The sequence below is a fragment of the Macrotis lagotis genome, chromosome 2, assembly GCF_037893015.1.
Source record: "Macrotis lagotis isolate mMagLag1 chromosome 2, bilby.v1.9.chrom.fasta, whole genome shotgun sequence".
Taxonomy (NCBI): domain Eukaryota; kingdom Metazoa; phylum Chordata; class Mammalia; order Peramelemorphia; family Peramelidae; genus Macrotis; species Macrotis lagotis.
The window spans coordinates 186,712,438-186,732,317 of NC_133659.1; the positions used below are offsets into that span (position 1 = coordinate 186,712,438).

Below are 19,880 nucleotides of genomic sequence, written 5' to 3' on the forward strand. Positions count from 1 at the left end.
ATTTCTGGAGTTGGGGGGGCGGGGTTGAGGAGGAAGAGTTAGAGGAAGATAAGAACTGGGGCAAGGGCTGAGAATAAAGGGAAGAGTCCCATTCTAGAGAGCCAAAAGGAGGAATTAAGGCAGCACAGGAAGGAGAGGGGAAGGTTTGGCCCAAAGAGATGCCTGAAAAGAGGCATCTGATGAAAAGGATGGTAATTCTGAGGACATTATGTTCTCTTGTAGAAACTTTGTCTCAGAAATGGGGGCCCCACCCAATTTCTCCCTGCCAAAGTCAGTTTAATGACTTTGTTCCAAGTATCTCTTGAGAGAGGGAGGTATCTAGATTCCCTTCCAGTTTGGGGAGAAAGATTGGCTGGGGCTAGGGGAGTAAAGTCATCTGTGGACAGATTGCCCAGACCAGGAGGAGACTGTTCATTCTATGATTTCCCCCAGGAAGCCTATATTGCTGACTTAGATGCCAAAAGTGGGGCAAGCTTGAAGCTGACCTTGCTTAACCCCAAGGGAAGGATTTGGACCATGGTGGCTGGAGGTGGTGCCTCTGTCGTGTACAGGTGAGTGGTGGGGAGGGGTCTTGGTAGGGTGGTCGGTATTTTTCCACATGACTCATCCCCTTGCCCCTCCAAACACTCTCCATTGGATAGGGGCTAGAACCTCAAGTAGCTGATGAGAATATTTGTTCTAGATTCTGAGTTCTTTTGAGCTTCCTTGTGATCTATGACACTATGTCTTAGAGCCTGTCTGCCCAGCTGCTGCAAGGAGAGGGAAAGGACCCAGAGCATAGATTTTACATATTATTTTTAAAGCCAGAAGCAAAGAAAGTCTCTAAAACTTTTTTGCTGGGGCTAATTTTACTTGTTGATTTAGTTACTAGTCTATTTTTTTGAACATGGATTGAAATGTGCCATGATGGCTGACTGACTTGGAAAGAGAATGTCAGTCTGTGAAAGTCTGAAAAAACTTAGCATTCATCCATACACTTGTCCCCCCTTCCCTTCCTGCCAGTGTTCTGTTGGGGTGGTGCCACAGAATTAAAAAGTCCTGAGTTCAAATCCTGCCTTTGATACTTGTTAATTGAATGTTTAAAGGTAAGTCACCATCTCTCTGAGTTTAGTTTTGAGATTCAAATGAGATAGTCTTTAAAGTGACAAAAACTTTTAGGTACTATTCAAATATCCATTCTTGTTATTTCAGCTGATCTAAATAGCATTAACTGATGGTGCATAGGATTACAGATTTAGAGTTGGAAGGGACCTTAGAAATCATTGAGACCCACCCCCTCATTTTACAGAGGAGGAAAGTAGGCAGAGAGTGGTCATTTGGCTAGTATATATCTAAGGTAGATTTTGAGCTCGTCTTCCTGACTCTATTTGGTCCTCTAGCCACCATATCACCCTGCCTCTGTCTATAAGATTATTCACACTTAATGTTTAACCTCAGATTGCAGGTTTTCTGTCCAACCTCTCTGTTCATGCTATTTTCCTCCAGTAATGTGTGTATTCCTTGAGGGTAAGAATTCTTTCTGGAGCTGCAATATAATGAGTGGTCACTTAAACACTTGTTGGTCCATTGGTAGACAGCTAACTGAGAGTGTACTGTCACTTTTTTCACAGTGATACAATTTGTGATTTGGGGGGTGTAGAGGAACTGGCTAATTATGGGGAGTACTCAGGAGCTCCCAGTGAACAGCAAACCTATGACTATGCCAAGACCATCCTCTCTCTCATGACCCGAGAGAAGCACCCACAAGGTGAGACGGTTCCCCCTGCCCCCCCCCAAAGAAAGCCTCCATCCTTTCCTATACTCAAAGCTTGATACAAAACTCAGTCAGGCCCACTCTAGGTTTTCCATATTGAGGTTATCTGCATATTACCAGTGATTGACATTTGAATTACCAGGTGACTTTCCCTGTCCACTGTAATTGGTTTGTGATCAGGAAAAGAATGCAGCCTAATTCCATTTTTCTCATATGCCAGACTTGATTAAAAAAGAGGAGTAGGGGGTGGCTAGGTGGCGCAGTGGATAGAGCACCAGCCCTGGAGTCAGGAGTACCTGAGTTCAAATCCAGCCTCAGACACTTAATAATTACCTAGCTGTGTGGCCTTGGGCAAGCCACTTAACCTCATTTGCCGTGCAAAGCAAACAAAAAAAAGAGGAGTAGGCTTCTTTATCAGAAATAATAATTGAGGAATTGTCTGCAGTTTGGAATCACTTGCGTCATTCCACCATTCATATGTGTAATTTAATGCTCTGGGGCCAAAAGGTGAAGGAGGGATTGTCACCTCCATCTTATGTATCCTCTGATGGCTCTGAGGTCAATTAAAGAAGAGCTGGTGAATAGGTGAAAGGGAAGGCCTAAATCCAGGTTTAACAAGGGCCCAAGCTATTTTTGTTCTCCTCGTAGAAAAACAAATAGTGGTTAATGTAGGTTGCTAATGTACTCTGTGGTTTAAGAACAAAACACCACCTGGGAAAAGGACCATAATCAATAACTGCCTTTCATTCAGCAAATGTGTATCCAACACAAGCTTCAAAGAGTGGTGCATACCAGGGAGCCCCTCCTACAGATTGTGTCTTTCTTCTTTTGCTAGGGTTAGCTTGAGACATGTCATTGTCCTAAAATTAATCTTTTCTTTTCTCACTCCAAACTTAGGCAAAATACTCATCATTGGCGGTAGCATTGCAAATTTCACAAATGTTGCTGCCACCTTCAAGGTAAGGAGCTCTTGTGAATATTCAATAGCAGCTTCTGGGGAGGCAAGGTGGTTGGGAGGAAAGAGAAATATGTACTTCCCAGGGATTGAGACCCAGACCCAAGAATGTTATTTGTAGGCTAGAGGAATAGAAGGTAGTTTTGTGGGTTCTAGGGCCATAAAAGGTAAGTTAGTCTGTCTGGTCAAGATTTCAGAGGAGCCAACTGAGAAAGTTGATGATTAACTTGATTGTGGTTTCCTCATTTGTCATACAGAGAAATGTGGGATAAGGAATGTGTCTCACCCCCTTCTTTCTAGACTGATATAAAGACCTTGAGGAACTGGTTGGTCACTATCTTTAGTTATCCTAAAGTGTTTGCTTTGGTTTTTTATTAGATACTTTATATTCTGACCTAAATTTAATATTCCTATACCACTTCAGATGATAGAAATTTGCTTTGTAGTTTTTTGTTATTTAAATTAATTTTAGTACATAAAGTAACAACATAACATATTTTAGCCACTCCTAAATTCCCATTGTGATTCTTTTTTCATTTTATGTTTATTTTTCCGTACAAAAAGTAATTGGATTTGTACCCAATTCTGTTTACCATCCCCCATTTTTATTTTTTCATAAAGTTTTTTCCAGAATTCTTTTGTATTCTCATAATTGTCCATCTTAATTGCATTATGTTACATTCTGCTGAATTAGCACACCACAATTTCACCGATTAGACTTTTAGGTTGCTTTTAAGTCTTTGTTTTTGTAATTACATATAATGTTGTAATAAAAATCTTTGAGCAGATAGCTCCTTTTTGGGGATGGAGAGGTAAAACATTTCCCAACAATAATTTTTGTAATTTTTACTGCTTGCTGCTAAATTGGTTTCCAAAAAGATTCTTTAAGTTTGCAGTTTTACCATCAGTCAGGGCATGTAAACTGTTTTTTAAATTATTTTTCTAAGGTTCTTTTACATCTAATGTATGGATTATCTAGACTTTTTCTTTGGTTCCTTCTATATCCATCTTGTCCTCTCCCACTTTTGTTTGCTTTTTGGTCAAAAACAAGAGTAGACAAGTAATGAGACTGCCTTCTAGTCTCTGAAGATCATTCCAAGTGAAGAGTCTTTTCCCTCCCTTACTTTTCCCCACCCCCAGATTCCACTTTAAGCAGTGGCAGCATTGCCTTTTTAAACTGAATGTCTAGTCTCCTGAGGACACTTAGATTCTTTTGAAGGTTATAAAAACAGTTCTTATGTTGTTTCAGACATGGTCATATTAAAAAATAGTCAGACCTTGTGTTATCCCTTGTTCTCCAGGGCATCGTACGAGCAATTCGAGATTATCAGGGTCCCCTGAAGGAACATGAGGTCACCATCTTTGTTCGAAGGGGTGGCCCTAACTACCAGGAGGGCTTACGGGTGATGGGAGAAGTTGGTAAGGCCGAAGGCTCTTGCCCTTTTTCATGCTTGCTTCTCTTAAGACATTTTGTGCTGTTTCACTGAAAATTCCGAAACGTTTGTTTTTATATATTGGGTTTCCCCTTCCTTTTTCATTGTTCTTCTACCTAGATGTGATTGCTTTCTGGTTTCTTTTTTTCTTCTTCTTTCTTCCCTTCCTCCAATTTGTGCTCATTTTTGCTCTCTGACCATTTCCTCCTGATTTGCCATCTGTTGGTGACTAGGTTTGTTTACTTTATATGTTTACTAAAAGTACATTGTAGATCTTGTACCCTCAGAGAGGAGCCCTGCCTTCATATATGAACTTCGCAACTAGAAACAGATAAATTTATGACAAGTGAAATTATTTGGTTCTAAGCAAACCTACTTTATAAATACAACATTTTTTAAAAATTGTGTTGAAAAGAAGTTAATGGCCTTCTTTCATTCAGTCAATATGACCTGAGTACTTACCGAATGGAGGAGCTTGTGGGAAGTACCTTTAGGGGGTTGCAGCAGAGATGAGCAAGGATCCTGCTTGCATTTAATTGATTGTCATTGATCGGAAAGTGAAAATATCAGCCAGCAAAATAATTTAGGGAAATCTAAAACTGACTTTTCATGCTGTAATTTGCCATTTTTCCTACTCCTACAAAGGAAAGAGGGAATAAATCCCCATACTCAAGAATGCGTAACAGTGGCTGATTTTGTTGTCTTCTATTTGAGTAAGTTACCAACTAATAAAAGCCGTAGGTGGCCTCAAAAAGGCTTGCTTAGAAGTGAATCTAATGCGAGGCATTCTGGTACAGTGAAAACAATGAAGATTCCCATTTACTCGATGTGTGAGCTGTGTGATATGTCACCTCTCAGCCTCAGTTTCCTAATCTATAAGGTGGTAACAAGAACCCCTGTGATATACCAACAGCCTTGACCACTCTCAACCTCCTGCATAAGAATGATAGTGCTTGTAAGGAGAGCACCTTGCAATCCTTAAAAGGACTGTATGTCAGCTTTTATTCTTAAGACTGTCAGATAGAAGGACTATTAACAGATAAGTTCTCGTTAGTGTAGGAAGAAGGATGCTCATGAAATCAGACATGATTGATTGTTTCTCCCCCTTCTCTCTTTCCCCACTCCAGGGAAAACCACTGGGATCCCCATCCATGTTTTTGGTACTGAGACCCACATGACTGCCATTGTGGGCATGGCCCTAGGATATCGGCCCATTCCGAACCAGCCTCCCACTGCTGCCCACACTGCCAACTTCCTCCTCAATGCCAGTGGCAGCTCCTCGGTACATAACATTTCTTTTACTCAATGCTTGTTTTCCTTTTATAGGCAAGGAAGAATAAAAAGAAAGGGGTGGAATGTATTCTGGTTATCTTAGGGTTGATGTTTAACTGTTTTTTCCCCCCCAGGTAGTCTTCATTTCCTGATTTTTTTTTTCCAAGGGGCACTCCATGGGGCAGCAATGACTTTGAAATGACCTAGATTTCCTTTCTCCCACCAGACCCCAGCTCCAAGCAGGACAGCATCTTTTTCTGAATCTAAGGCTGATGATGTGGCACCTGCAAAGAAGGCCAAGCCAGCCACAACACAAGGTAAATTATATGAAGGGTGAGGACCCTCTGAGATCTGATCTGTTCTCTGCCATAATTTGTTATCTGAGTAGAGACAAAGGAAAAGCAATTTGGGCATTTTCATGAAGGGAGGGAACAAGAAGAAAAGTTTGCTAAGGATAAGAAATGATACTAGCCTTTAAAACTGGTTTTCCTTAAGGCTTAAGGTCCAGAACTGTCTCTAGGATAGTTCTTTTTCATTTATCATTCCTTTTACTATCCCCGGCTTTTCTTATTCCTGCGTTGAAGGAAGGAAAGGATGAAGCTGATGACAGAGGAAGAGATGAGGTTGCAGAAATGCCAGAATGAGTTGAAAATAAAAATCAGAATTATTCTTTGATGCTCTTCTCTTTCCTAAGTGAAAAACAGAGAGCTGACTCCCTGATTTGGATATTTGTCAGTTGTGTAGATTCCCCACTCCTGACTTGCCCTGATTTAAATAATATTGTTGTTGAGTGAGAGTTAGGTTGTCCTAGATCTCTGATGTGACTTCTGATGAGGTCAATGACAGCCTCCCTCACTCTTCAGAAATGATTGTTCTCAGCCTAGTCCAGGAGCTGAATCCTTTTTGAAACATGGCTTGCACTGTCTTCTTCCCTCCCATTATGTATTCTGAATTGAAGTTGGAGAGGTTTTTACCCTTCCTTAGTCCCTTTCCCAGGTATTTCGTAACATCTAACTGTAATCTTGAGTGGAGAAGGTGGCAGTGATGTAATTGGAAGTCTTTTATTCTTTCTTTGACCCTCCTGAACAATGCATTGATCTTTGGACTCTTTGGAGTCTTCAGTGGGTCACTCAGTTGCCTTGGTAATTCTCTTTGACAGATTCAGTCCCAAGTCCACGATCCCCGAAAGGTAGGATGTCCATATTGCTAGCTAAATGTGTGACTTTGTTAGTGGTTGATCATTTTGCTGTGTGCTTTTTTTTCCTCTCCTTCTCTGGTGGGTTTGTAGTGTTGTCTGGAATCTTTCCTGTCTTTCACTCTCCTCCTTGAGTCTTGTTTCTCTTCTTCCTCACTCAGCATGTTAACACCACTATACTAACTGGGTGACTGACCAGACCAGGGCTGAACCTGGTTGGGGTGGAGTTGGGTGCTGAAGAGGAGGAGAGGTTTGGGGATTGGAGACTGAGAATCAGGGAGTTGAAAGCAATTCTTGCTTAAAGGGAGAAGGGAGTATGAGAGTGGTGATTTTGTGACTTTTCTTTCTCAATATACAAGAAAGGATTGGAAGAAAGAAAAATAAGATCATCATGGTAACTAGGAAATTTATCCAACTCTCTTAATCTGTTTATTTTAGAGAAGAAGGGAACCTGGATAAGGGAACACTTTAGAAAATAATGATCTCAAATGTTCATTCATATTCAAAATGACCACATTTGTTCCTACATTTTTCCTACCTCCAACCTGATTTTTTAGCATACCCAGAAAACAACAGGGTTGTACTTGGATTTTTCTTCTTTTCCCTATCCTTGAGAGTAGAAACTGAGAAGGGAGAATGTTCAGGAGGCGACTAAAGTCCTAAGTACTTGGATAATTGAGAGTTTCCTGTATTTTTTTTTTTTATATTTACATCATCAAGATCACCCTAGATAGGATAGTTGAGCTGACATAGAAAACAAGTTTGACTTTTGGGATACTCTTAACTTTAAGGTAGAAAACAAGTGATTAGAAAGATGCCATTTCTGTAATCCCTGAGAAAGTCCCAAATAATAGTGAAAAACGTATTTCCTCAAAGAAAATAATCCAAATGAATATGCTAATAAACTCATATCCTAATACATACAAGTTATAGGCCTGGATTCCTACTCCTCAGAGAGGCCTCTACCATCCTCTCAGGGAGCTTATAGACAAAAGCAGAGAGGAAAGTCACCAACTGGTTTCTTTAACCTTTGCAAAAAATAATCTTTTAAAATTAACAAATTATTCTTCTTTCCCACTTCTCCCTTTGTTTCTATACTGTCTCCTACTGAGTTTTGAACATGGTAGGCAGGGAATTAGGTTTAGAGCAGGAGCAGAGGTTGGTCATTGGCAGGAGCAGAGAGGAGTGTGCCATCTTCTCCTAAGCTTGTCTATTTAAAAGTGGAGCTGGGAGTTCAGGTTGTGCAGTCATGGCTTTATCCACTCTGACCTCCTTTTGGTCTTGTTAGACCTCTTTAATCACAGCACTAATACTTGAACCTTTCGTGAACCCCTGTCACTCCCCCTCAATTTTTTCATACAAATCCATGTACGGTATGGATTACTATCCACACCAGCTTCCAAGTTCCTGGGTCAGGGTTTTTAGCCAACATAAACATTTTCTGGGGCTTCTGCTTTCCTTAGGAGACCAGGTGCTAATTTCCAACTTCCCAGGATCCCTTTTCCCCAAGGGATCTGAAAGTCCCACTGAGTTTGAGGGGGCGCAGTAAAGATTCCGGATATGGGTGATGGCATTTTTTTTTCACTTGCACACCTTACATTTTTTAAGTTCTTATTAGTTTAGGCTTATCCTTCTGGTGCACCCTTACTTACCCATGTGGACCTTGGTCTCCTCATTTCTAAAGTTAGTAGAGGATGGATCAGATGATATCCTGGTTTCCTTCTGGCTTGAAAGTTCTATCTGGTCTGACTGTTCCAGTTGAATACCTTTGGTAACTAGGACAAATCAATGAATTTCTTGCCTAAAGAAATTAAGGAGAGTTTTTTTTTTTTTGTTTTGTTTTGGGAGCTCTAGGATTTAAGGGTCATGGAAATCTCCTTCTTTTGCATGCAAATCAATAACTGCTCTTCATCCTTGCCTCAGAGAACTAAAATGTTTTGTGTCAGAAACAGGACTTGAAAGTGTTGTGACTCTGGCTGGCTTAGGAAGACTCTAACCAAGACATTCTCAAGAGAGTTACAATGTATAAAGTATGATTTTATTCAGGGGCAGCTAGGTGGCACAGTGGATAGAGTACAGATCCTGAAGTCAGAAGGACCTAAGTTCAAATCTGGCCTGAGACACTTAACTAGCTGTGTGACTCTGGGCAAGTCACTTAATCCTTATTGTCAGAGAGAGAGAGAGAGAAAGGGAAAAGAAAAGAAATATATCCTGTTGCTTGACTACCTGATCCCATTATTTCTTGGGAAATAGGTTAATGTGCCACCTCTCCAGGACAAGCTTGTAGAGATGTCAAGAGATGAGATTGATGTTGCCTTTTATACCTCCTTTATCACAATTACAGATCTCACCATCATTTTATAGATGAGGAACTTGAGGCCCTTAGCTAGTGGCCTTGGTGAAATTTAAATTTTGATCTGATGACCTGCACCCTGACCAGTGTACTCTCATTGCTTGGGTCCATTTTGTTACAGTGAAGATTAAGATCAGATTCATCTAAACAGTAGGAATCCTTGTCCTTCTCTATTCCCCCCACTGGTCTTGTTGTTAGAGAAGAAATGACTTGCTTCCCAGCTAGAACAAAAGAATGTTCCTGCCCTTCTAGCCTTGCCTACCTACTAAATACCCCTCAGGGAGCAAATAATGGGGGTCCAGTGGTACAGGGAACCTTCCAGAGAGTGATGGAAAGAAGGGGATGGGAGTAGGTAGAGGCATACCCTAAGGGTTATCTTAGTAACTCATGATTTTTCCCATTCTTTTGACAGAATTCTCAGAATCTCTATATTGGTGGTAGGAATTCTGCATAGTCTAATACAGTAATACCCTATATCTGAATTCTGATTTATTTGGAAGATGTGATAACTTGAACATTGTGGAAGTAGTTATTTTGGATTAGTTTTTTCTCTGCTGAGGAAAAGGCAGGGTTTACTATGCCAATTATATAAATAGAGTAGGGAGGAACAGTATTTAATCAAAGAAAGCAAACTTTTAAAACCAACATTCCACTGGCAAATAACCATAATTCAACAATTATAAGTGATTTGTATCACTTTAGTCAAGCAGGTCCAACAGCATTTAGCAATACTTTCCACTATTTCAGTTACTGGTAGTACTTGAGAGTAATAACCCCAATTTTTAGAGGATCACTTATAAATAGACCATTCAGAAATTCAGACTGGTTACAGGTTAATGATATTTTAGTAGATCATTAGTCAAGTTTGTTACCCCAGCATCTCTCTGGAAGGTTGACAACTCTCCCTTCTTCCATCTTCCCCTCTCCCCTCTCCCCCTTACAGAATCTGCTTAGATTTGGGGTCCAGGGATGTAGGGTGGGTGCCCTAGTGATCTAGGCCCTTGTACTCTGTCTGTCCTGTTCTCCTCTGCCAATTTAGGTAAGGCCACAACTCTCTTCAGCCGACACACCAAGGCAATTGTATGGGGCATGCAGACACGGGCTGTTCAGGGCATGCTTGACTTCGACTATATCTGTTCCCGGGATGAACCCTCGGTGGCCGCCATGGTCTATCCTTTCACGTGAGTCCCCCACACCCTCATTAGGAAGGACTAAAGTAGACCTGAAACTGAATAGGAGGATGATGCTGAATCAGTATTTAATTTCCCTTATCCTCAATCACCAAATCCATATAATATCATCACCTCTCACTTGGAGTTCCTGTGAAGAAAGACTTTGTAGAATAACATATGTGGTAAATTGGAGTTGTATTGACTGAAATATTTGTATAAAAGAGATCTCTGTGGGGAGCCGTCCTGGGAAAAGATCTGTCCTATTCAAGGCCCGGGAAATGCTTTCCTGCCTCTGACACTTAAACTGATGTGTGATCCCTGACTAGCTTCAGGCAACCTCAGTTTCCTATCTGTGAAATGGGGATTACAGCAGTGCTTCTCTCCAGTGTGTTCTTTGAGGGTCCTAGCAGGACATAACAAAAGTTAAATACTATTCTAGCTGTTATTATTCTATTGAAATGGGAGTTCCCTTGGTTAAACTCTTGGGGAGAAAGATCTAAGCTAAAAAGAGACCTTTGAGGTCTTTTTTTTGGAGGGTGGGGGTTGCAAGGCAATAGGGTTAAGTATCTTGCTAAGGGTCACACAGCTAAGTAAGTATTAAGTGTCTGAGGCCAGACTTGATCTCTCCTGACTTGAGAGTCAATACTCTTATCCACTGTGCCACCTAGCTGCCTCCTACCTTTTGAGGTCTCCTAGTACAGCTTCCTAATTGTGCAAGTAAGACTACAGTCTTAAAAAAGGGAAGGGAGTTGTCCAATGCCCCTCACATCACAAGGGACCAAATCAAGAGCTGCTCCTCACTCGGCAAAACAATTTTACAGTCTTCTTCCTTGGGCTGGGGCTCCAAATCCTCTGTAAATTCCCTCCCCCCCCCCCACCCCCAAAGGCTCTGGTTTCATCTATATTGGATTCCAGCTCCTCTTGGGGGTTTCCAACCCCACTCCACTCCTCCCTATCCTACTCCATTCCTCACTGCTTCCATTTCTCTCATAGTGGGGACCACAAACAAAAATTTTACTGGGGCCACAAGGAGATTCTGATTCCTGTTTTCAAGAATATGGCAGATGCCATGAAGAAGCACCCTGAGGTGGATGTGCTGATCAACTTTGCTTCCCTCCGCTCTGCCTATGACAGTACAATTGAGACCATGAATTATGCACAGGTGGGTGGCCTGGGTAGTAAAGGAACTACACTCTTCAGGGAGAGCCAGACTAATGAATTGGTATTTTGGGAAAGAAATTTGGGCCTTGGTCTTCATTTTGACTGAGTAGGAGAAAGTTGGACAAATTTGTATACACCACTGATTTGGGGAAGTGTTTTCACTTGCTCAGGCATCTGATGATTACTCTTGTAAATATCTGTTCCAATCCAGATAAAGGGAATAGTCTTGGCCTTGGAGGAAATTGGAAAATTCTGTAGGAATTGGGAGTGAAAGGAGAGGTCAATGCTTAGAATTTAGATGATAATCCTTAGCATTTCAAAGGGACAGAGTGAATTGCTCTAGTCTTTTACTGTAGTCTATTTAGTGAGATAGACCTTTACCTCTCTTTTCTCTCTTTCCATTTACAGATTCGTACAATTGCCATCATTGCTGAAGGCATCCCTGAAGCTCTCACCAGGAAACTGATTAAAAGGGCAGATCAGAAAGGTGTGACCATCATAGGACCTGCTACTGTAAGTTTTCCTACTTTTAACCTAATATTGACATAACATTCATAATTCTATTTCAAGCACTGAACTCAAAAGATATGGTTCTTTCCGGGTAAAAAAGGTTTTGAGACCCCCACCCCCACACATACACCATGTGGTTCTTTCAAAATTTCAAAATTCATGTTCTCCTTCTCCCCTTCTCCCTCTTCCTCACCCTATTTCTGGGAGATCACTCCCAGAATTTCCCTGTAGATCACCTGAGCAGCTCTTGAGGGGCATTCTCCACTCAGTTGGAGCACAAGTTCCACCATGACAGCATCATTCTTCGTCCTGGAAACTCCAGTGGTTCCCTTTCACCTCTAGTATCAAATAGAAAATCTTCTGCTTGGTTTTTAAATCCCTTCACAACCTAGCCCCTTGGTTTCCTCCCCTCTTTTACACTTCTTAGCATCTTCTGACTTTGGCTGTTTTCCTGTTGTACTCTCTTCCTCTGTGCTTGTAATACAACATAGTCTCCTAGCTGTCTTCTAGTCTCAGTTTTACAGGAGTCCTTTCCTGGTCCCCCTCAGTGCCAGTCATCTATGTGTCTGTGTGTATTCGTCTCCATTAGATTGTGAGCTCCTTGACAGTGGGGATTGTTGTATTCCCAGACTTCAGACAGGTGACTGATACTTAGAAACTCTTTAAGAAATACTTGTTGAGGGCGGCTAGGTGGCGTAGTGAATTAAAGCACCAGCCTTGGAGTCAGGAGTACCTGGGTTCAAATCCGGTCTCAGACACTTAATAATTACCTAGCTGTGTGGCCTTGGGCAAGCCACTTAACCCCACTGCCTTGCAAATACTAAAAAAAAAAAACAAAACTTGCTGAGGGGGTGGCTAGGTGGTGCAGTGGATAGAGCACTGGCTCTGGAGTCAGGAGTACCTGAGTTCAAATCTGGCCTCACTTAATAATTACCTAGCTGTGTGGCCTTGGGCAAGCCACTTAACCCCAATTACCTTGCAAAAACCTAAAAAAAAAAAAATACTTGTTGAGGGGGCAGCTAGGTGGTACATGGATAGAACACCGGCCCTGGAGTCAGGAGGACCTTAGTTCAAATGTGACCTCAGGCACTTAATAATTACACAGTTATGTGACCTTGGGCAATTCACTTAACCCCATTGCCTTACAAAAAGCAGAAAAACTTGATTTGACTTCAAAAAATTTACAAACAGTTCGCTTTCCTTCTCTCTCCTTTTGTCCCAATCCACAGAAATTATTTCTGACCTTTTCAACAATTGGTCTCTTAACTGTAAACAAAGGAGGCCTAAATTTTTAGCCCAGGACCTACCAACATTAAAAGCCAAACTGAGGGAAGGACCTTAACATCTCAAGAGGTGGTCGTTTTGATAAACAGTGGTATTGGGAGACAGAATGAACATTTGGATGTTAAACTAACCATCCAGGAGGTGTGTGGTACATTTGTTAATGGGTGTTATTTTTATTAAGGGTATACTGAGTCAGAAAGCATTTTGTATTCATCTATGTTGTTAGGGGATTTTCCTTTGCTTCTCTTTTCTCCTTCTTAAATGTTGCCTTTGGATCTAGAATTCCATGTGACTTAGGGGAAGTAATTGCAACTTTAGTGGTAGCAGTTGTTAGAATATCCCAGATGCTCCCTCCGAACTTTGTTCTGACATCTGTCTCTTCTACCCTGTAGGTTGGTGGAATTAAGCCTGGATGCTTTAAAATTGGGAACACTGGTGGGATGCTGGACAACATTCTGGCGTCTAAATTGTACCGACCTGGTAGTGTGGCCTATGTTTCCCGTTCTGGGGGCATGTCCAATGAGCTCAACAATATCATCTCCAGGACCACAGATGGTGTCTATGAGGGTGTGGCCATTGGTGGGGACAGGTAACTTTCAGCAGGACCAAAGAAATGGGATGGCCTGAGGCACTCTGAAGGTTTTAAATTTAATGGGGAAGGGAATTATTGTAGGCTGAGAGACAGGAGACCTCTGTTCTATGGTCTCAATTCTATCTACTCTTGGATAAATTACTTAATCTCTTTAGACCTCAGTTTGATAATCTGGAAATTGGTTTCCATGCTTACTTTGCCTCACAGAACTGTTGTAAGCATAAGATCAGATATTTCAAGTTTGGTTGAGTTCATCAGTGTGGGTATTCTCATCTCTGTTTAGATCAGCGCTTCATTTATAGCTTAGTACACAGCCTTAATGAGTGATTTAAACCCCACCTAAAAAATTTGTCATTAGTCATTACCTGGTGATGTCCATCCCTCTATTCTGGTCTCTGCAAATTGGGCAAGGCTGATCCTTGGATAGTCAACACCCATTCCACAACCTTTTCACCTCAAGATTTTTTTTTTTTATTTTAGAAATATTTTATTTAATTTTGAATTTTACAATTTTCCCCCTAATCTTGCTTCCCTCTCCCCCCCCCCCCAGAGAAGGTATTCTGTAGTCTTTACATTCCATGGTATACAGTGATCTAAGTTGAATGTGATGAGAGAGAAATCATTTCCTTAAGGAAGAAAAATAAAGTATAAGTCACTCCAAGATTCTACCAAAGTTCATGATGGCCTGATAGCACAGAGAATAAAATACTAGACAGGAAAAGTATTTTACACAGCGTAAATGTTTTATCAAGATAACAAATTTGCCTAAAGTAAATGTTGCTAGGGGATCTTAAGAAGTCCCTTCCTCCAGAATGGCCCATAGTGATGCTATCCCATATAATCATAATAACTAACATTTATATAATACTTATTGTGTACCAGGCACTATAAACATTTTGTAAGTCTTACCTCATTTGAGAAATAATGTATTTTATTTATATAGGAGCTCTAGTGTCTCTTTTACAAAAGGAATAGCTTAAACTGTTACAGTTTTTTTTGTTTTGTTTAGTTGTTTCAGGGAACAGTTGAGAGTATAACTTGCCCATGTATACATAGCTAATAAGTGTCTGAGGCCAAATTTGAACTGAAATCCTCCCTACTCCAGGGTTAATGCTCTCTCTACTGTGTCAACCTAACTGCTCCTCAACTGTTAACATTTTCTACCAGGAGATTACATTTGGACTCTAGTTCAGTACCTCTAGTATGGTTTATAAAAATTTCATTTTCATTCACTATAAATAGTAGCAGCCAACAAAAACAAGCATTTCCAATGTGTGTGTGCTTTAAATAAAAACAAACCAAAAACCAAAGCTTTCTTCTGACCCCTTTTGTTGTCTCTTATCTTCAGATACCCGGGCTCAACATTCATGGACCATGTCTTGCGTTATCAAGATACTCCAGGAGTAAAGATGATTGTGGTGCTTGGGGAGGTGAATCTTTAGTTCTGGCCTGATGTACAGCCCTAGAGGAAGTGGGGATTCAGAAGTTCCAGCAAAATGAGAGGGAGCAGAGGATATTACAGAGCCATTGCCACCCTGAACTCAGGAAGAGGACCTGCATTCAGTTCCTCTGACTGGATGACTGAGCAGATTGCCTCTCAGTATCCAGGGCAGCTCCCTAAAGACTTGGGTTTTACAAATGACTTGCCAATCTGCATTGGTCAAAAGCATTTCCACATGGAATGTCTCTCCTCTATCCTCTTGCCCTAATACTAATGAATTCACAGTTCCAGATTAAAAAAATAAGAGCATTCTAGCAGTGTTTCTTAGAAACAAAGACAATCCCACTTTGCTATGACTGGGTGACACAATTCTGACTGGCCAGTGGGGAAGTGGATTTAGAATCATATTTTTCTAGAATTGGAAAAGTCATTCCATTCAGCTTCATGCCTCCAGGTAGTGCAACTAATTCTTTTTATTCCTTGACTTTTGTCCATTTAAATCTATTCATTTACTTTTGCAGTAAGTAGATCATAGAAAGATACCCATGTTGTAACAGTATTGTTTAAGGTACTTAGTGCATGTATTTCTAAATCATCCCTTTTTTTTCAATTAACAAAAATTCATTTTTCTTTCCCTTTTTTTAAAAAAAAAAAAAAGAAAAAACCCTTGGGACAAATATACAGTCAAGCAAAACAGATTCCTGCATTAGCTCAAAATAATTTTTTCTATTCAAGTTGAGAACAAAGTTATCTTTTCTCTTATTTTGAAACCTCTCTCAGTACCTTCCTTAGCCAACTTTTCCCATCATTCTAACTTTCAGTTGGTTTTTTGGTTGTTATGTAACCTGTGTCCTCTATCATGAAATTTAAGGTCCCTTTCTTCTGATCTGACTCAGGAGAGAAAGAATAGCATTAGAACTGTAAGGATGCTTAAAACCAGGTGTCTGATTCTGTGTTGTCCACCTAGCATTTAGATACATTTATTTGGGGGGGGGGGTAGGGAGGCAGGGTGGCTTGTGGTGGATGGGTTTTTGAGCCAAATTGCTCCTGCTTCTTAGCTGACAGTTATGATGCTTCTTAGCACAGAATCTGTAGCCCATTTCTCTTCATCCTTTCTATAGATTGGAGGCACTGAGGAGTACAAGATCTGTCAGAGTATCAAGGAAGGGCGCATCACGAAGCCTGTCGTCTGCTGGTGTATCGGTACCTGTGCCACCATGTTTTCTTCTGAGGTAGGTGTGAGCATGTTTTTCTCCCTTTTTGTCAGCTTCCATGTTCATTTCTCCTCAGAAGCTCCCAACAGGCATTTAGTAAGCATTGCTATATGACAGACACCATTGTAGACACCAGGGATAAAAAGACAAAAAAAGGAAACAGTCCTTGCCCTCAGAATTTACCCTCTATCAGGAGAAGCAGGTGCAGAGAGAAGTGTTACAGAATGAATGTAAAAGGGACTTAGGGAAGACAGCAGATTGGGTAGGGGAAGGCAGGAAGACATTGTGTGAAGAGTAATGGCTTGAGCTCTGTATCCTGAAGGAAATGAGAGCTTGTGAAAGTATGGGGAGGCATTTAAGGCACAGGGCAGTTGGGTAGCAGAGTGTCCAGTGCCCAGAATGGAATCAGGAAGACTCTTCTTTCTGAGCTCAAATCTGGCCTCAGACTCAGTATTAACTGTGTGACCCTATGTGACCAAGTCACTTTACCCTGTTTGTCTCAGGCTTCTTAATCTGTAAAATGAGCTGGAGGAGGTAATGGGAAACCACTCCAGTGTCTTTGCCAAGAAAAATCTCAAATGGCCTCACAAAGAGTGGTAGATATGACTAAAAAGTGACTAAACAGCAACATCATTGAGGCATAGGAAAAGGCCAGTATAAAAGCTTGAAAATGGGAAATACTGAGAGTAGTTTGTCTAGACTGAAGATAAGAAATAAAAGTATAATGAGCCAGAAAGAAGTTAGGACCAAGTTGTTTGGGTCTTCAAAAGCCTAAAAAGAACAATTTATATTTGTGTCTAAAGGCAATAGGAAGCCATTTGTGTTTATTGAGTAGGGGAATGATATGGTCATGTCTGCCCTTAAGGAAAATCCCTTTGGAAACTATGGCGAATGAATTGGAGTCAGCAGAAACTTCAGCAAGAAGAATTAAGAATCCATCGTAATAGTATAGATGACCATGGGCCTAAATTAGAGAGCAAGGGATTGGATAAAAGATTTTGTGAAAGTGAAAAAAGGCAAGATTTAGCATATATAGAAGTGAAAGAGAGGGAGAGAAGTTTATAGTTAGAACCTGAGAGAGTGGAAGAATAGTGGGAACTTCAATAGAAATAGGGAAGGTTTTGGGAGAAAGATATTGAATTGGAGACATACAGAACATCAGATTGAAATGTCCAGAAAGGGACTGATAATATGGGACTAGAGGGACAAGAAAGAGATGAGGCCTAATTATGTACTTCTGCAAGTCTTCTGCATGAAGGTGATAATTAAACCCATAGAAGGTGATGAGGTCTCTAAGAGAGAAAAGAGCACATAGGACAGCCTTGAGGTAGACCACAGTGAGGGTCATATCCTTATGATCAAAATATTATTAATGAGGGGTGGCTAGGTGGCACAGTGGATAGAGCACCGGCCTGGAGTCAGGAGTACCTGGGTTTAAATCCAGCCTCAGACACTTAATAATTACCTAGCTGTGTGTCCTTGAGCAAGCCACTTAACCCTAATGCCTTGCAAAAACTTAAAAAAAAAATTAATGAGCTCCTCATTATGTGGGCATGTCACTGTGGTTGACATTTTAATGGTAGAGATATTGAAGACCAGCCAGGCTTCGACCTTTCTGTTGCAAGGTCTTTGCTTCTGAAACCTTTTTATGATCAGCTTATGCAGAAGTCATTTGAATCTCCTCAAAATAAGGTCCATTTATTCATTAATAGTAAGGAATGATGAATGATGAAGGAAGCCTTGATTCCTCAGGGTTTCTGAATAGTCTATTGAACTATGTATGAAATAGAATTAAGATTGAAGGGTTGCTTAGATAATATGGAAAAAATCCTAGTTGCAAGAGATGGGTGTTTTAAGAAATAATCTTTTCAGGCTGTGGGATAATATAATAAGAAAATGATCTCCTGCCACAGGAGATGCACCCTCTCCTGTTGTTTGTAGGCTGCTAACCAGGCATCTTTCAAGCTAAGCTTTTTTCAGAACCCCTTCCCAAAAGCACCAAAGTCTTTAGATCATACTGATATTTTTTCTTGGGATGGAAAAATTCTCACAAATTATAATAAAAATGAATGGTGATTATTAAATTCCTTGCTTTAAAAAGCTAAATTCTCAATCCTTGATCCTAATTGCCTGAGAGCAGGAAGAGAGACTCCAGGAGCTTATGAAGCTTTTCCTTCCTTTCCATTGCTCATGAATCTCTTTCTCTGAATGCCTATTTGCACTTGATGTCCACATCAGACCATACCTCCGTGCACATTGGGCTTGATCACTATTTCCAGTCCTGAGCATCCACTCAGCACTTGATTACATATCATCTTTCATTATCCACCAGCTGTTATCCTCCAGGTCCCCACTTAGAAATGACTTCTTTGATGATTTTCTCCTGGAGGTTTTCCCAGAATCCATTCTGCCATAAACTTTTGAAAATTTTAATTTGTGTAATATTATTCAGTTTGGGCAAGTTGTTTGATATAATTATGAAGTTGGGGGGTTAAACCATAAGCAAAAAGTTGAGTTTCAGGGGATGATAAAAGACTAATGATAAAAGGATAAAATAAGCTTAGGGGAACAGAGAAATGACCAGTCTCTTTCCCACACTCCCCAAAGAAGAGAAGAGTATATGTAGACTCTTCTTGGTGAGAGGAACTTTAGGATTATCCCTTGAATGATGCCAATCAAGTAGTTAGCTGAAATGCAATTCATTTCCCTCATATTGGGTTTCTTGCTTTCTGAGACCTTCAAGCCTCAGGGTTCTTAAGCTGTAGTGTGTTAGCTTTTCTTTAAAAGTACATTGAGGGGGCAGCTAGGTAGCGCAGTGGATAAAGCACCAGCCCTGGAGTCAGGAGTACCTGGGTTCAAATCCGGTCTCAGACACTTATTACCTAGCTGTGTGGCCTTGGGCAAGCCACCTAACCCCATTGCCTTGCAAAAAACCAAACAAACAAAAAAAACAACCCTAAGACATGACCACTGTGAATTAATTTTGATTGTTTTACAACTCCATTCCACCAGCCCCTTTTTTGTGTTTTTCATTTGGAAGTAGAAAGAAGTAGAAAGTAGAAAGAAACTTGAGTTAGTAATAATGTAATAAGTCATAATGTTTTAAAGGGCCATTGTTATATTTTAAATTCACACAAGGGAAGTTCAGTTAGTAGCATGAGAAGCAGAACTGCTTTGAAATGAAAGTTCAGAATTACAGTACTTAATACTAAGTACATAGTCACCACAGCCTCACTTTCTCCTCCAGAGCCATTTGGGTCTAGTGGCCAAATATGAATTAGAACGACAGGAGATGACCCTAGATGTGAAACAATCCAGATTAAGTTACTTGTCTAGGGTCACACAGCTAGTAAAGTGTCTTGAGGTTGGATTTGAACTTGGGTCCTCCTGACTCAGTTCTCTCTTCACTGTGCCCCTAACTACCCCATAGTAGTTAGTGATTTAGAATTAAGAAAGATTGATTGGTCAATATTATGTACTCACTCTGAGCATGGTAGTCCTCAACTTGAATGTGGGGGAGCTTGGGCTTGGAATTTTTTTCCTTC

The 19,880-nt window shown here is 40.6% G+C and overlaps 1 protein-coding gene across 4 annotated transcripts in view; it reads left to right on the forward strand.

The window, feature by feature from the left end:
• Positions 1-19,880, forward strand: part of ACLY (ATP citrate lyase) — a 48,650-nt gene that overhangs the window by 11,791 nt on the left and 16,979 nt on the right. For 3 of the 4 annotated variants that reach the window (XM_074223914.1, XM_074223915.1, XM_074223916.1), the window contains exons 8-20: positions 433-551; positions 1,611-1,747; positions 2,651-2,712; positions 4,010-4,127; positions 5,269-5,423; positions 5,640-5,730; positions 6,573-6,602; positions 10,001-10,142; positions 11,127-11,295; positions 11,703-11,807; positions 13,481-13,677; positions 15,029-15,110; positions 16,243-16,353. In XM_074223914.1, the coding sequence (XP_074080015.1) occupies positions 433-551; positions 1,611-1,747; positions 2,651-2,712; positions 4,010-4,127; positions 5,269-5,423; positions 5,640-5,730; positions 6,573-6,602; positions 10,001-10,142; positions 11,127-11,295; positions 11,703-11,807; positions 13,481-13,677; positions 15,029-15,110; positions 16,243-16,353 (1,518 nt within the window). The remainder of the gene's footprint in view (positions 1-432; positions 552-1,610; positions 1,748-2,650; positions 2,713-4,009; positions 4,128-5,268; positions 5,424-5,639; positions 5,731-6,572; positions 6,603-10,000; positions 10,143-11,126; positions 11,296-11,702; positions 11,808-13,480; positions 13,678-15,028; positions 15,111-16,242; positions 16,354-19,880) is intronic. The other variant, XM_074223917.1, reaches the window with a different exon arrangement.